Source organism: Sorex fumeus, unplaced genomic scaffold, assembly GCF_029834395.1.
Source record: "Sorex fumeus unplaced genomic scaffold, SorFum_2.1 ptg000082l, whole genome shotgun sequence".
Classification (NCBI taxonomy): Eukaryota; Metazoa; Chordata; class Mammalia; order Eulipotyphla; family Soricidae; genus Sorex; species Sorex fumeus.
The window spans coordinates 3663280-3679495 of NW_026606139.1; the positions used below are offsets into that span (position 1 = coordinate 3663280).

At 43.3% G+C, this 16216-nt stretch overlaps 1 protein-coding gene across 2 annotated transcripts in view; it reads left to right on the forward strand.

Annotated features, from left to right (window-relative positions):
• The window catches only part of NASP (nuclear autoantigenic sperm protein), a 30923-nt gene that overhangs the window by 13050 nt on the left and 1657 nt on the right, over positions 1 to 16216 (forward strand). Inside the window, exons 4-13 of one of the 2 annotated variants that reach the window (XM_056130923.1) lie at positions 1272 to 1352; positions 3817 to 3926; positions 4570 to 5565; positions 11632 to 11711; positions 12298 to 12383; positions 12491 to 12564; positions 13314 to 13502; positions 13620 to 13786; positions 15739 to 15795; positions 16015 to 16092. In XM_056130923.1, the coding sequence (XP_055986898.1) occupies positions 1272 to 1352; positions 3817 to 3926; positions 4570 to 5565; positions 11632 to 11711; positions 12298 to 12383; positions 12491 to 12564; positions 13314 to 13502; positions 13620 to 13786; positions 15739 to 15795; positions 16015 to 16092 (1918 nt within the window). The remainder of the gene's footprint in view (positions 1 to 1271; positions 1353 to 3816; positions 3927 to 4569; positions 5566 to 11631; positions 11712 to 12297; positions 12384 to 12490; positions 12565 to 13313; positions 13503 to 13619; positions 13787 to 15738; positions 15796 to 16014; positions 16093 to 16216) is intronic. The other variant, XM_056130922.1, reaches the window with a different exon arrangement.

The following is a 16216-nucleotide window of genomic DNA, read 5'->3' on the forward strand; positions in this document are numbered from 1 at the left end:
GGTTTGATTCCTGGCTCCTTATGGTCCCTTAGCATTGTTGGGTGCAGTCCTGGAAGCCCCCAGCTCTGCCAGGACTTAGGTATCCCTGGTACTGCAGGACCCAAGCAGCATTGCATTAAACTGCTAGCTCAACTGGCTGAGAATTTGCCAATTGGGTGCCTTTGTTCCTTCCCCTCTCTGCAATGCTTTGGAGGATTTCCCCCCAAAGTTAAAAGGGATTAAAACCTAGTGAGCCAAACTAAGGGACAAAGAATACTCTTGCTCTTAATCATACTGTCTTTCTATGGATCTTACTGTCCTTTTTTGTTGTTGGAGGGGTGCACACCCAGCTGTGCCTCGGGCCTGGCTCTGGGCTCAGTGATCTCCTAACTAAACGCCAGTGAATGCAGGTGTTTTTTTTTTTTCTTTTTGGGTCACACCTTGTGCTGCACTGTGGTTGCTCCTGCCTCTGCACTCAGGAATTACTCCTGGCGGTGCAGGTTCGTTGCGTGCAAGGCAAACGTCCTACCTGCTATGCTACCACTCAAGCCCCTGTGAATGTAGTTTGATCTTAAATTATAACCCGGAAGATTTTTAGAAGATTATAGAACTATACACAGTTGTGCTTTCAGGGATCCCTCCTGGTGGGGTCAGGGGATCATACAGGGTGCCAGGGATTGAACCTGTGTCGGCACATGCGCGGCAAATGCCCTACCTGCTACCCTTTATCAGCAAAAGATAGGCAACATAAACTTTAGCATCCGGGGGCTGGAGCAACAGCACAGCAGGTAGGGCAAGCACCACCATGGGTAATTCCTGAATGCAGAGCCAGGAGTAAACCCTGTGCATTGCTGGGTGTGACCCCAAAAAAACCAAAAAAAAAAAAAAAACCAAAAAAACTTAAAAGCATCCTCCTTCTCTTCCCTTCCTAACCCCAGATTTATTTTTTCTGTCGGGGTGGAGTGGGAGTTGAGCCACTTGGCAGTGCTCAGGTCTGTTTTGGCTTTCTGCTCAGGTGTGGCCTGGTGGTGCTTAATGGAGTGAGTATATGCATTGCTGGGAATGAACCAAAGCTGGCTACATGCAGGATAAGTGCCTTACGTCCCGCAATGTCTTTGACCCTCTTTGCGGGGATTGAAACATCATTCATTGCTTTTTAGATTTTGTCTTAGAGAGTATGGAGGGGTCTTTCTAGCAGGACTTTCTGTACTGGTGTCATTTGATAAAGAACTGGAAATAAATGTTGTAGCTTAGATGTTAATTCAGATCTTAGATGTTTGTTCTCTTTATAGAGGTAAGAAGTATGGAGAAACAGCTAATGAGTGTGGCGAAGCCTTCTTTTTCTATGGGAAATCACTTTTGGAATTGGCAAGGTATGTCTTTTAAGCTGCAGTTTGTAAGCTGTTCTGCATAACCTTTAATGATCTGTTAAAAAAGATTTGTTAAAACAGTTTTATTGACTTTGAGATTTCATATGAGCTGAGACTCATTTTAGAGGGAGTTTGGAAGAACCACGAAAAACTGATGCACAGTTTTGATTTTTGGGCCACTGAACACCAGGGCAGTGTTCAGGGGCTTACCCATAACTGACTGCACAGGGGTCACTTCTGGCATCATTTGGGTGACCGTAGGGATGGGGTGCTGGGAATTGAACCCTGGTCACCTGCATGCAAGGCAAATGCTTGGCCTGCCGAATTATCATCCCTTACTAATGGAAGTTGTTTTTTTTGTTTTTGGGCCACTCTGGTGGTGCTTAGGCAGCATGTGCAGTGCCAGGAGTCAAACTGGGGTCCGACAAAATGCATGATTAAAGCTTTGAAAGACACTTCATATGCTATAATTTGTGTTAATTAAGCCACATCAAAGTGTGAGCCACTAGTGCACTAGTGGTACATACTGACATGAACTTGTTAATGCAAAATTATCGTTAGATGTTGATTTTTTTTTTTGTTTTGTTTTGGGGCTATACCAGCAGTGCTCAAGTTACTCCTAGCTCTAGGCACCATATGGGGTGCCTGGGATTGAACTCAGGTCAGTGGTGTACCAGGCAAGGGCTCTTCCTCTTGTGCTAGGTGTTTACTTTTGAGGATGTTAGAAGCCAAGGAAAACCTTTTTGGGGGGTGGCTTGGGCCACAGCTGGTGGTGCTCAGAATCATTCCTGGCAATGCTTGGGACCTTATGTCTTACGTGGTGCTAAGAACTCAACCAGGGTCAGCTGCTTGCAAGGCAAGTATCTTAATTCCCTGTATTATCTCTCTGGCCGTCTTGTTTTGTTTTTCGCCACAGAGCGTCAGTGTACTAGGTGCTGCTGAAACTGGCAGTTTTTTTGGTGCCCTTAAAACTGGCATTATGAAGGGGCTACGTGGCTCTTTTCAGGGGACTGAGCGGTACTGGGCCCAAACCCAGTCAGTTCCATGTAAGGGAAGTGCCTTAACCTTTGTGCTATCTTTCCTACCTTAATACCTTTTTGTTTTGTTTTTGGGCCACGCCTGGTGATGCTCAGGGCTTACTCTTGGCGCACTATTCAGGCATCATTCTTGGTGGTGCTCAGGGCACTATATGGGAAGCTGGGGATTAAACTTGGGTTGGCTGCTTGCAAGGCAAGTGCTCTGTCCAACTCTACTGCCCTGTCGGCCCCTAGATGGATTATCTTTAAATATATTCTCAGCTGTGCCCTATCATCTTTACTATGTCTGGTTTTGGATTTTGGGTCACACCTGATTGTGCTCAGGGCTTACTCCTGATTCTGCACTCAGGGATCACCCCTAGCAGTGAACCATATGGGGTGCTGGGGAAATCAAACCTGGGTCGTCTGTGTACAAGGCAAGTGCCCTGCCCTGTGTACTACTGCTTTGTCCCTTCCAACCCCCAACTCATATTTAACAAGGATGAATTAAGGACAGTATGAAAACACTAGCTTGTGAGAATGTCTAATAAGTTGTCTTACCTAGTTACCTAGGAGTTGGAGAGATAGTACAGGAGTTTGGCATTTGCTTTGCATGCAGCTATAGTAGTTGCAACCCTGGTTCAAAATCCTAGTACTGCATGTGGTACCCCTGAGTACCACCAGATGTGGCCAAAACCCAAAGTAAGTAGACAATTGGAAAATTAGTATCTATTTTCTTCCTGGGTTTATTAAGTAAATAACTTTTAAGAGTATTTGATAGTATAAAAATGATAATCTATTTAATTTCATTTCTGGTAAATAAATTTTATAATCATGTGGAACATACTGATTTGCTGTTAGGCCTCCCCAGCAGTGCTTGTGGAATCTGGGGACCATTTCCCGTCCAGCAGTGCTGGGGCTATTTATTAGGTGCTTGTGCATGTTTCCTGGGAAGTAATGTAAATCTTGCTGGAATACTTGGTGATACAGAGAAGAAAGCACAGATGTGAAGTTGGGAGGTTTAATTTAAAAATTTTTAATTTTTTTTTTTTCAATTTTGGAGCTAAATCTTGTGCTCAGGGCTTACCTCAAGTGCTCAGGGGACCATATGTGGTGCCCGGGATAAAACCCAGGACAGCCACATGCAAAGCAAGTGCCTTGACGCTGTACTTACCTCTCCAGCCCAGATCTTGTTCTTTTGACAATTTATTTTCCAGGTTGCTAGATGGTAGGGTATGCTTATTTCCTCTTAACGCTCTTACTACCATAATCTATTAGATGTGTAGTGATCATTACTTTTCTTCTATGAATTTTAGAATGTATAGTCTCTGCACTTGCTTCCTGTTGCTTTTATAATATAGGAGTATTAATTGAAAAATGAGTATCTATTTAGCAAAATTGTTAGGTTCCAGCCATCATACTTTTGGTGCTTTCTTCTTTTGTTCTCCTAGAATGGAGAATGGTGTGTTGGGAAATGCCCTGGAAGGTGTGCATGTGGAAGAGGAGGAAGGAGACAAAGCAGAAGATGAATCTCTGGTAGAAAATAATGATAACGTAGATGGTATGTGGAGTTGCATGTGGTATTCAAGAGATGCGACGTTTATTTTTTGTACCCAAGTGATAGCAATAGGGCATCTCTGCTATAACATGCCTGGGATGGCACCTGCCTTCTTATATTTGCTGGTGACTGCAGTAGAAATAACCAGTCATTGAAACTGACAGCAGACTTTCGTAAGAGGATAACTTAACCCAAATAAGATTGGTACTTAAATATTACAGAAGCTAAATATTCTTATGTAAAATTTTAAGTCTGTGCTGCTCAGTTACATAATAGCATTAATAGCATTGCTTTGGGAGCTTTTTCACTTTTCTTTCTGTGTTCAAGAAGTCCTAATTTCTAAAGTATTGGCTGAAAGTTTCTAATGTTTAAAAGGAGCCTTTAAAGCTTGGCATCTCTTACCTAACTGATAATCCGAATGCTCAAGTAAAACATTAAGGAGCTTGGGTTTCTTTTGCGGTAAGCTGCTCTGCTAGCTTGAACTTTGCCCTTTGCTTTTCTAAGGGGCAGGAATGTTTAGGTCATCTGCTAAAATTAAAGCGAGGTTGTTTTGAGGGCTTAAAGGGTATGCATTTTTAGTTTCCATTTATACCTTTATCGTTAAACTCGAAGACGTGTTTATGCTTCATGTTCTTTAACCATGTAGAGGAAGCAAGGGACGAGTTGAGAGAACAGGTTTATGACGCCATGAAAGAAAAAGAAGCAAAAAAACTAAAAGAAAAGTCTCTGGCAAAGCCTGAAGCTGATACAGAACAGGACATCAAAATGGAGAAGGGTGGAAGAGAAGATATGGATGTCAGTGAATCTTCAGAGAAACTACTGGGAAAACCTGAATCAACTTCAGATCAATTAACTGAAGCCACTGAAGAGGCAAAAGGAACATCAGCACCAGAAGGACTGAAAGAAACTGATGTCACTTCTGTGAAGTCAGAGCAGGAAGTACCAGATGCTGAAGAGGGAAAAACACTTTCCGGCACGGATGCTCAAGAAGAGGACGTTGAAAAAGCTGTTCAGGAGAAGCAGGAAGAAGTACTTGTAAACGTAAAGGAGAAGCCAGAAGAAGCCTCAGAAGAGCAACCTGTTGTGAATTTAGAAAAGCAGAGTGTTACAGTGGAGGTAGAAGCGAAGTCTGTAGACCCAACAGTTGATATCGGCGGTGATGAGTCAGAGACGCAGGTAGCTGCCCCTGAAAATGAGCCAGGAAAGGCCGCTCTTGCGCCGATGTTCGCACAAGAAGTAATTCCTGCTGAAGAGTCGCCGGAGGTGACGGCAGCAGGTCCAGAGGCACCAGCTGGAGGAGCTGAGTCAGAAATCAAGGAGAAGCCAGGGCAGGAAACCGCAGCTCTTCCTGAGGATGGTACATTTAATGGATTGTCAGTTGCAGGAGATCAGACTGTTATGGAAACAGAGATTTCTGCAGGAGTGACAGAAACAAAGGATGGCTCAGGATTAGGTGAGGGCAGTGCAGAAATAGTACCTAGTCAGGATACTAAGTTGTCTGTAGAAGAAGCTGAGGCAGCTGGAGATGGGGTTGAGAACAAAGTAACCCAGGGGGATACTGAGGAATCTCCTGAAGACAAAGTTAAGCTAGCTGCTAATGAAGAGACAGAAGAGAGAGAAGAACAGATGAAAGAGGGTGAAGGTAACATGGGATATGAAAGAGCTGCAGTGGGTGGAGTATACTCTGGATTTGACACACTAATCACGGGTAAAAGTTAGCCTTCCATTCAGAATTTTCTGTCTGCCTTTGGGTTTGGAAAGGGCTAAAAATAATAATTGGGATTTTTTCTAAATAAAATTTTAAGGTTGTAAGCAAGTTAAGGCGTTTCTTCTTAGCTGGCTTATAAACTAATGCTTCTACTAACTGCAAAATAGGCTCTGATTTGTGAGACTTGGCTAGCAATCATTAACTTACGTCACACTAGCCAATGAAAGAGGCTAAAAAGGTAATAAAAGGGGTGGAATAGTAAGGAGTAGTGGAGGAGGCTGGCAGAGAATGCTGAATGGATGTTCACTTGCATGCCTATGGATTTTCTTTGTTGTTCACCTGGTTCCTTTTCTCTGCTTTGGAAAGCAGGTTTGGAGCAGTAGAATCCCCTGAGCTGGTACACTTAACCAGGCATGCCATTTAATGAAAGGCGTTTATCACCAGTGTAAGATTCTGGTGTCCCTCTGTAGTCTTCAGTGTTGAGAGGCTTATTCACAATAGCGAGTAATCTTAAAGATCGTTTGAAAACTTGTAGCTCGCTTGCTGCTTTGCCCCTCGTTTTCATGCTTGCTTTGGCTGCTGAACTGAGTATTAGCAAATTATAAAGTGGTGGGGTGCTTTGTATAGTTTTGGTCAATTGTGATTAATTTTTATCAAGAATATAAGCCTCTAATTAGTAATTACGTAATTGGCACGTCTGCCTTGAGTTGTGCTATCATTTGAGGATTCTACTGTCAAAGGTTCACCTAACATTGGTATTAATAATCACAGGTATAGTCTTCACATAATTGCCAGACTGCTTTAAGAGTTCTCTAGAAGACCATTATGAGTATTTGCAGCTCATTCATGTAAATTCTTTGACCTGTGTGCAGGTCCCTGCACTCCAGTCAGTGAAAGTTTGTTAACCTGGAGTGAATTGGTTAAATGGCATCATGATTGGGTTATCAATTAAACAAAGAATTCTTTTTGGTAAAAGCACAGAACTTTATTTTTTTTCTTTGGGGTCACACCCAGCGTTGTACAAGGGTTACTCCTGGCTCTGCACTCAGGAATTACTCCTGGCGGTGCTCAGGGCACCATATGGGATGCTGGGAATCAAACTCAGGTCGGCCACGTGCAAGGCAAACGCCCTACCCGTTATGCTATCTCTCCAGCCCCAAGAACTGAATTTATTAAGAAAATAAAGCGAAACACAAACTCTCCCATGTCTTAATCTTAACGATGATGAACATATTTTATATACAAATATCTGTTGTATATAACAGATTTTGAATTAGTTTAGACTTTGAATCACAGGGTAACATTGATCTCTGACATAGTTACTTTTGGTTGGAAAATAATACTTTGTAGTAGATGGTATGTAAATTCAACCTTAGTGGTTACCTGTTTAGGGTCAGGCAGTAAGTCAGGATACAGGTTTCCAACCCTAGATCTGATGTTGATTTGGATTGTGGAGGGCACATCTGTTAGTCGGCTCGAGGCACCATATGGTATACTGGGGATCAAACCTGGGTTGTCCATTGAAAGGCAGACTCCCTACTTGTGGTACTGTCCCTCTGTCTGGCCTCAGATCTTATATAAATGTATTGTTCTTATATTACCTTCACACTGATTAAGAAGCAACTTTTATCTCTCCCTTTACCCGTCTCAGATTTCCTGGTGGTACTTTTGGGGTATCTGGAGTGATGGCCTGCAGTTAAATATGAGGATGCAGGTGCTGCAAGGATCCTGTGTTCCAAGGTGCTAGGGCTTCCAGGGTCACATCTAGCAGTGTTTGGTGGGAGTAGGGATCAAAAGGGTATATCATGTGTTAAAGTAAAGTAAAAGTAAAGGCCCTCTCGTTCATCGATTTGCTCGAGCGGGCCAAGTACCGTTCCCATTGGAGACTTGGTTGTTACTGTGTCTGGCATATCGAATACGTCACGGGTAGCTTGCCAGGCTCTGCCGTGCGGGCGAGATCCTCTCGGTAGCTTGCCGGGCTCTCCGAGAGGGGTGGAGGAATCGAACTCGGGTGGGCCATGTTGGCTGCGTGCAAGGCAAACGCCCTACCGTTGTGCTATCGCTCTGGGCCCATATCATGTGTTAGGATTCAGTAACCTTTGTGCTCTTTTTCTGGCTCATTGAGGGAGGGATGGGGGTGCTGGGGATCAAACCAAGGATCTCATGAGTATGCATGGCAAGTGCACTACAGCTCTGGCCAGAAACTCCTTTTTAAATTTTTTATTTATTTTTAATTAAAATTTTTGTTTTTGTTTTTGTTTTTTTGGGTCACACCTGGGGCTGGAGCAATAGCTCAGCTGGTCGGGCGTTTGCCTTGCACGCAGCCAACATGGCCGGCCCGAGTTCGATTCCTCCGCCCCTCTCGGAGAGCCCGGCAAGCTACCTACCCCTGACGTATTTGATAAGCCAAACACCATAACAACAAAGTCTCACATCGGAGATGTTACTGGGCCCGCTGGAGAAAATTGATGAACAATGGGAGGACAGTGACAGTGGGTCACACCTGGTCATGCACAGGGGTTATTCCTGGCTCTGCACTCAGGAATTACTCCTGGTGGTGCTCAGGGCACCATATGGGATGCTGGGAATGGAACCCGGGTTGGCCGCGTGCCAGGCAAACGCCCTACCCGCTGTGCTATCACTCCGGCCCCCAGTTTCTTTTTCACAGAAAATGTGACTGGAAGAGGTTAGATTTGCCTGTTCAGGGTGGGAGTGATAGTACAGCGGGTAGGGCCTTTGCCTTGCACAAGGCTGGGTGTGGCCCCCTCCACCCAAGTGGGGGGGGTATTTGCCTTATGTTACATAGCCAGCAAGAGAATGGCTGGAATATGCAGCTCAGGCTTTTAATTCATTGTTGTCTTTTTTTTTTTTTTTTTTTTTTTTGAGTGAAGTAAAATAGATACAGGGAAATGGAAGGGGAAAGGAAAAGATTCAAGCGAGAACATGGGCTTCTGGAGTGGAAAAGGCTTTGGGATCTTAATTTCAATTCTCTCTCCCCTGTCTCTCCTCCTCCTACCTTCGCTCTTTCCTACCCTCACTCTTTCCCTCTTTTTCTTCCCCCTTTCCCCCTTCCCACATCTTGGGGTGCTGAAGGCTTAGTTTTGACTGCTCAGGGATCACTCCTGGTGGGATTGGGGTTGATATGGATTGTTGGCGTTTGGACTTCTGGTTAGCCGTGTGCAAGGCAAACACTCCCCTACCTGCTGTACTATCTTTCTGACTGTGTACTTTATAGTACTTTGGGAGTTGGGCCACATATAGTAGCATGTGGTATGATACTTTGGCTACTGCTGACTGGCGTGGTGTTGGGCATTTTTAGTACTCTAGCAGAATTAGCTTGCCACAAACACCTTTTGGATTGTCACTGTCTATAATACAAATAATGGTCTGCTTTTTTCTAATTATCAGAGTGAATGTGATTTTTCAAGTGAAAAATTTGAAGATTTAGGGCATAAAGATTTTCTAGTCTGTGAGCTAAGTTTATTCTATGTAGTCAGTACACAAAATAAAGTCAACCGACATGATTGCGGAATAACCAAAGAATCTGATTTATACATCTCTCTGCTGTTAATATTTTGGTGAGACTGCAAAATCAAGAAATGTTTGTAAAATACAATTTTTTGAAACAAAGTGCACTAGCTCGGAATACTGTATTCAGGGAACGAAGTGATAGTATAGCAGGTAAGGCATTTGTCTTGCACTAGGCTGACTCAGGTTCGATCCCGGGCACCCCATATAGTCCACTTAATTCCCAGCAGGAGTAAGCAGTGAGCATAGCTATATGGCCCCCACCCCCAAGAAACTTGGGAGATATTTTAGGATCTCACTGAGAACATTAAGGCATTTCCTTTAATTACCTACATGTAGGTTCCCAGGTTGAAAAAGGCATCAAGTAATGTCTTTCTCATTAACCTGACTCCATCACAAAGGTAATGCATACTCTCTGAGCATGTCTCTCAAACAGGTGTAAACTGTTAATAAAAAGTAATTGATTGCTGATTGATTTTTGATTGACCTGATGAGGCTCATAGACTGTTCCTGGCTCAGTGCTGGGTTCCGTGCGTTGCTGAGTATTAAACTAGTCCTGATAGCTTCAGTTCCTTAGTTCATCTCCCAGCACTTGGTTCACCTGAAACATTAAAATTGCATAGTGCATTCTAAATACCAAGAATTATGTGAGAAGTTGCATTTACAGATAAGATAGTGGGGGGGGGGGGTGGGTTGAGCCACACTGGCAGGCTTAGTGGCTATTTGTGTTTAGGAGTGGTCCCTGGTGGTACAAAGGGGACCATGTGGTGCTGGAGATTTGATTTAGTTACATGCAAGGCAATTGCCTCATGTGCTATTTTTCAGGTTCTAAAATTTTAATTTTTATAATTTCTGTAATGGTTTACAGTTAGTATAGACCACACACAGTGATGCACAGAGGCAATCACTGACTGTTCAGGAGAGACCTGGTCATGCTTAGAAGTCCTTATGGTATCAAACTATGGACCTGAACTAACGTCCTACCTGTCTGCAAGGATTTCTTCCTTTATATCTAGCCCAGGTCGGTGTAATTTAAAATTAATTCCCAAGTAGATAAGCCAAATTGGAAGTTAAACTTTCTAGCATTCTTGTATGGTTAGGAATCAACATTATCTATTACTTGCTTTATTCAGAATATGAATAAGGGATGGGAGATAGCATGTGTGTACATGCTGTGCATTAAGGAGACCTTAGTTTGATCCCTGCTGCCATATGGTTGTCTGAACACCTTCAGATGTGGCGCCCCCCCCCCCCCAACTCCAAAGTGACATTTAAGATAAAAATGTATTGTTGCTTTTCCCTTCAAGTTAGCATGTTTCCCCCATTTTAAAAAACATTCTCTTAAATATATAGATATTTCCTGCCTTGCATTTTCTGCTGGACTCTGAGGGGCTTTTTTGCCAGTCAGTATAACCTCAGGTATATGTAACCCACTTGGTTATTTGTACATAAATAATGTGTTAGTTGTAGGGACATATGATATATAAATCACAACCACTAAATTACATGGCCAGCAGGAGGAAGACAGTTTTGTATAGGTTAGTTTGTAACTTGTAATTGACTTCTTGCTAAGACTTTTTGATTTGTCTTACTCTCTTGTAAAATCAAGCAGTTTTCTCTCTTTCCTACTCATTCATCTATTCATTGCTAGACAGATTACAGTCTTTGCACCTCACTTCATGGCTCTGAAACCTGGTTGCCATATCTACGTCCCTTTGATGCTGGTTATTAGGAGCTAATAATTGAACTCTTGGTGGAATTAAAAATGCTTAATGGAAGATTTCAGAGGTAGTCCTTATACCCAATTTATGCATTGTTGGTCAAAACTCAGTCATTTGATATTCTGAACTCTAACTTAAATGTTTATTAGAAGCAGTTGACCTGTGTTTTACAGGCAGTGACCTGTGTTTATCAATCTACAAGTATTAACCTGTTGCTGGAATAAATAACTAATTGTGGTAATGCTCATCCAAGTTCATCTGCTAGAGCTGGCTTGCATCTGTGGCATATCCATTGGGAGGGCTATGCTTTTTCTCTCGATCAGTTTTGTTGTGGAAAAGCTGGTCTCCTCAAGAATAGTTGCTCTAAATGAATTGGAATGACAATTTTTGGGCACCTTCTTAACTATTTGCATTATGGAACAAGTTACCTGAAGACACAGGAACACTGACTAAGCTTCCACCCGCTTGGTTGAATAACACTGGGATTCTCTATAAAGGCCAGTCTTCACTTTTTTGAGAGAAACATTCAGTCCTTGTGGTGGGGAGGGTACACTGATGGTTGAAGCCATAGCCATTTAAGATACATTGCATACAGGCTTTATATTTATATCTAGCTAAATATTTATATTTATAACTGACTTGGCTGAGCATTTCACCTGTCCAACCTTGAGAAAGTTGACACATGTTGGTTGGGATTTCTATTAGAGGATATTTCTAAGTATTCTCAATATTGAGGTATTTTTGCTTACAGAAACTGAAGGCTCAGAAGAGGAAGACAAAGAAAATGATAAGGCTAAAGAAACACCAGCTGATTCAGTTATTGAAAATAAGGTGAATTCATTCAGTGTCATTGTGTGCTTTTTTTTTCTTTTTTTAATTTGGTTGTTAGGGCCACACCTGGTGATGCTCATGGATTATTCCTGGCTCTGTGCTCAGGAGTCATACCTGACTGTGCTGGGGGATCAAACCTAGGTCAGCCACATGCAAGGGAAGTTCCTTATCCTCTGTACTATCTCGTCACTCATTGTCTCTGTTCTTAAAGAAATGTGGCTTACTGGCTGGTGTAGGCTTGGCTAGGAATAGCTGTTTATTAACTGGGAACTCCTGATGAGTAGATCTGTTGTATCTCTAGCCCCGGCATCTTTCGAATGTGGCAAGGGGGTGGAGATGTGCCTCAGTGGTAGAGCAGTTGCCTTGCATGTTGAGGCTCTGGGTTCAGTTCCCAGCACGGGGGGGGGGCGGGGGGGGAGGCATGGTAAACTTTATGTAAACTGTAAGGAAGAATCTATTTTGGGGGGTTTAGAGGGGCAAATTCAGTTTTAATCTTTTTTTTTAAACTAAAATATAAATTTATATTTGTACGTAAAGCTGTCAGCCTCGTACTAATCGTAATACCAATGATTTGAATATATTTTAGTCTTTTCATGAAAATGAAGAGGAAGAGATTGGGAACCTAGAACTTGCCTGGGATATGCTGGATTTAGCAAAGATCATTTTTAAAAGGTAAAAATCCTGGTGCTTTTGCAATTCAGGTAGGGATCTTGATTGAAAATAGAAAGTAGTTGGAATTTCACAAATGCCATTAAGATTTTCATCACCTTTCCTTTCAGGCAAGAAACAAAAGAAGCTCAGCTTTATGCTGCACAAGCTCATCTTAAGCTTGGAGAAGTTAGTGTTGAATCTGGTAATAAATTTTCTCTTTCAGTTCTTTAAATGCTAGTGCCCTGCTCCCCTGAATTGCTAAAACTTACGCTGATAGTTAGTGGTGTTTGACTTAAAAATGACAGCAGGGTTGGGACAGGTTGTACAGTGGGTAAGAGCTTGCCTTGCACATGGCTGGCCTGGGTTGGATCCCCAGCACTTAGATATGGTGCCCTGAGCACTGTTGGGTGTAGCCCCCTAACAAAAATTGACAAGACGTTTAGATCTTGAAATTCACTGAAATAGGGGCTGAGCAATAATACAGCAGATAGGGCACTTCCCTTGCACCCAGCCGACTTGGGTTCCATACCTTGGGCACCCCATATTTATCCCTGAGCACTGCCAGGAGTAACATCTGTGTATCGACACGGGTGGCCCAAAAACAATTTGAAAAGAAAGTCACTAATATGATACTCTACTGAAAATGGGTGGAATTTTCTGTGCTTATCTGGGGTTTGAGGGCTACATCTGATGATTGTTTCTCAGGGGCTGTATGAACTAGGGGGAACCATATGCTGTGCCAGGGCCAAGTGCTGTTGGTCACATGCGCCACCTGCCTCCTGTTCTGTGTTCCCGCTTGTCTCCCTCCCGCCAGACTCCCTTGGGGGTGGGGAATTATTATACTTAAGGATCCTGAAAATGGAAACTTCAGAATGGCCTAAATTTTAGAAGTGCTATATATTAGAAGGGGTGTCCCATTGCTGTTTTTTCTTTTTTCTTTCCCTTTGTTAGAGAATTACGTCCAAGCTGTGGAGGAATTTCAGGCTTGCCTAAACTTGCAAGAGCAGTACCTGGATGCCCATGATCGTCTGCTGGCTGAGACCCACTATCAGTTGGGTTTGGCATATGGGTACAACTCTCAGTACGATGAAGCAGTGACACAGTTTAGCAAATCCATTGAGGTTATTGAAAAGAGAATGGGTGAGTGTCAGCTGTTTCACAGTGATCTTAATAAATACCAGTAATTGATAATTTTGTATTTTAAAGGAGTTTTTCTGATAACTAAAACTGAGCACTTGTCTGTTGTTTTTTTTGTAGCTGTACTAAGTGAGCAAGTGAAGGAGGCGGGAGAAGCCTCTACTGAATGTGAGAAAGAAATCGAGGAACTAAAGGAACTGCTACCTGAAATTAGAGAGAAGATAGAAGATGCGAAAGAGTCCCAGCGTAGTGGGAACGTCGCTGAATTAGCTCTGAAAGCAACTTTGGTTGGTTTGGTTTCTTTTGAAGTTTATGAAAACTGTTCGAGAACACTGAAGGCATCAGACTAATGTTTTGTTTTCCAGGAATCTTAGTTTATGATTTAGTTTCCAGGGAGTTGGTGGTTAAAGACAACCTGTAACTTTAAGGGGTGGCTGGAGAGATGGTTCAATGGATAGGGCATGTTTACACAGCCGACCTGGGTTCAGTCTGGAGCACCAATTACCGCCACCGATCCCCACCAGGACTGATTTCATGAGCACTGCCAGGTATGGCTCAGAATCTTAGTATTGGGGCTGGAGATCACAGCGGTAGGGTGTTTGCCTTGCACGCGGCTGATCCAGGTTCGATTCCCAGCATCCCATATGGTCCCTTGAGCGCCGCCAGGAATAATTCCTGAGTGCAGAGCCAGGAATAACTCCTGTGCATCGCTGAGTGTGACCCAAACAGGAAAAAAAAAGAAATTTAGTATTAAAGAATACAATGTATAACAGTATAATCTTGATGAGAATATGCTCTGGAGCTGGAGGACCTGAGGAATAGTCCAGTGAATAGGATTTATGGCTGATTTAGTTGAATCTACCCATGTTGCCTCCCAGGCCCCACTAGGAGTGACCCCTGAGTATTGCTGGGTGTGGTCCCCAAATAATTAATTGTTTTCCAACTTTATTTGGCCTGTTTCTGACCTTGTTTCCTTCCCTTTTTTTGTGTAGGGCACATGCCTGATGGTGTTCAGGGCTTCTGGCTCTGCATCCAGGGATCACTCCTGGTGGTGCTTGGGGGACCATATAGGATGCCAGGGATCGAACTGGGGTCAGCTGCGTGCAAGGCAAGCACTGTACCCGCTGTTCTGTCACTCTGGTCCCCATTGCTTCCTTTCTGTGGCCCCTGCTTACACATTGTTTGCCTTGGCCCTTTTTAAATATCCTGCCAGTCACAACTGCCAGTTGAGAGGTGTCATTCTAGAGCATAATTTTTTGGTTTGAATTCTAAACTTGGCCACCAAACCACAGTCCTGGCCTCTCAAATTTTTGGTGAGGAAAGGGGTGTGTGTTTGAATTGTTTTTCTTTTTTTTAGGGGGTCGGCGTCACACCTGGCACTGCACAGGGGTTACTCCTGTCTCTGCACTTCAGGAATCACTTCTGATGGTGCTCAGTGGACCATATGGGATGCTGGGGATCGAACCTGGGTCGGCTGCATGCAAGGGAAAGAAAGGCCCTCCCTGCTGCAGCCCCCTTGAATTCTGTGTCTGCTGTTGTGTGGCTGATCATGATTCTTAACATTTACTTGGGTTTTGAGTCCACCAGTGATGCTTAGGTGCTACTCACTAGTCTGCTCAGGGACCGTGTGATATGGGGGATCAAATCTCCGTTTCCCTAATGAGCTCTTCTTGTTCCGTTCGCATTTATTTAGTAACCATAACAAAGATGCCCTAGTTCAGCATTCCATCACGGTTTTACAATTGAAAACCAGCACCTGCCTTGCATATGGTCCATGGAATTGGTGCTTTTGACCAAGGAGGTGGCAGACCAGTGGTTCTCAACTTTTCTATATTTGTGGATCCACAGCAGCTGAAGAACACTTCTAGTTGACTTCATCTGCAAAATGGGGGTAGTAGCACCTATGTGTTAAAATATTCGTTCAGCAGGAAACAAATGGTATTTATTTAACAAATGTAGCTGTTACCCTCTTAGAGAACTCCTATATAGATTGGTGAGTCGTTCTATGCATTGGACTGTTATAGAGATCTCTGAACTTTGAGCTTTGTTTTGGAGTTACAGGTATGGGAGGTTTTATTTTATGCCTGCACCCTTCCTGTGTGTTGCATCGTCTCTGGACATTCTGCTGTATGGAGTCCGAGCATTTGAGCTCTTAGTTGCTTGGATGGCAGGTGTAGGACAGTGCCTGAACTTCCTGTTCTCTGTGAGGACTCATTTGGATTTACCGTCTTGCATGCAGGTGGAGAGTGCTACTTCAGGTTTCACTCCTAGTGGAGGAGACAGTTCGGTCTCCATGGTGAGTATTATGATCGGGGCGCCACATCGAGTGGTGCTTGCACTATTCTCGTTTCCTTCTCTGAACATTCTGGTGGTACTCGAGGTCTGTGTGGTGCCGAGTACTGAATCTGGTCTCCTGAATACAAAATACAAGCTCTTGCCCTGACCTGGTATTTTATATTAGACCTTAGTATTGTCTATATCACTGTCCTTTGTTAATATACTTTCTTTTTGGCAGATTGCCAGTAGAAAACCAACAGATGGTGCTTCCTCATCAAATTGTGTGACTGATATTTCCCACCTTGTAAGAAAGAAGGTAAATTTGTGTGCTATCATTTATTTTCTTCTAACTTGACATCCGTGGCCCCCATCCCAATCCCCCATCTGAACATTTCTGTAAAAATTCCCAATATTTGATTTGTGGTCAGGGGCACATCCCA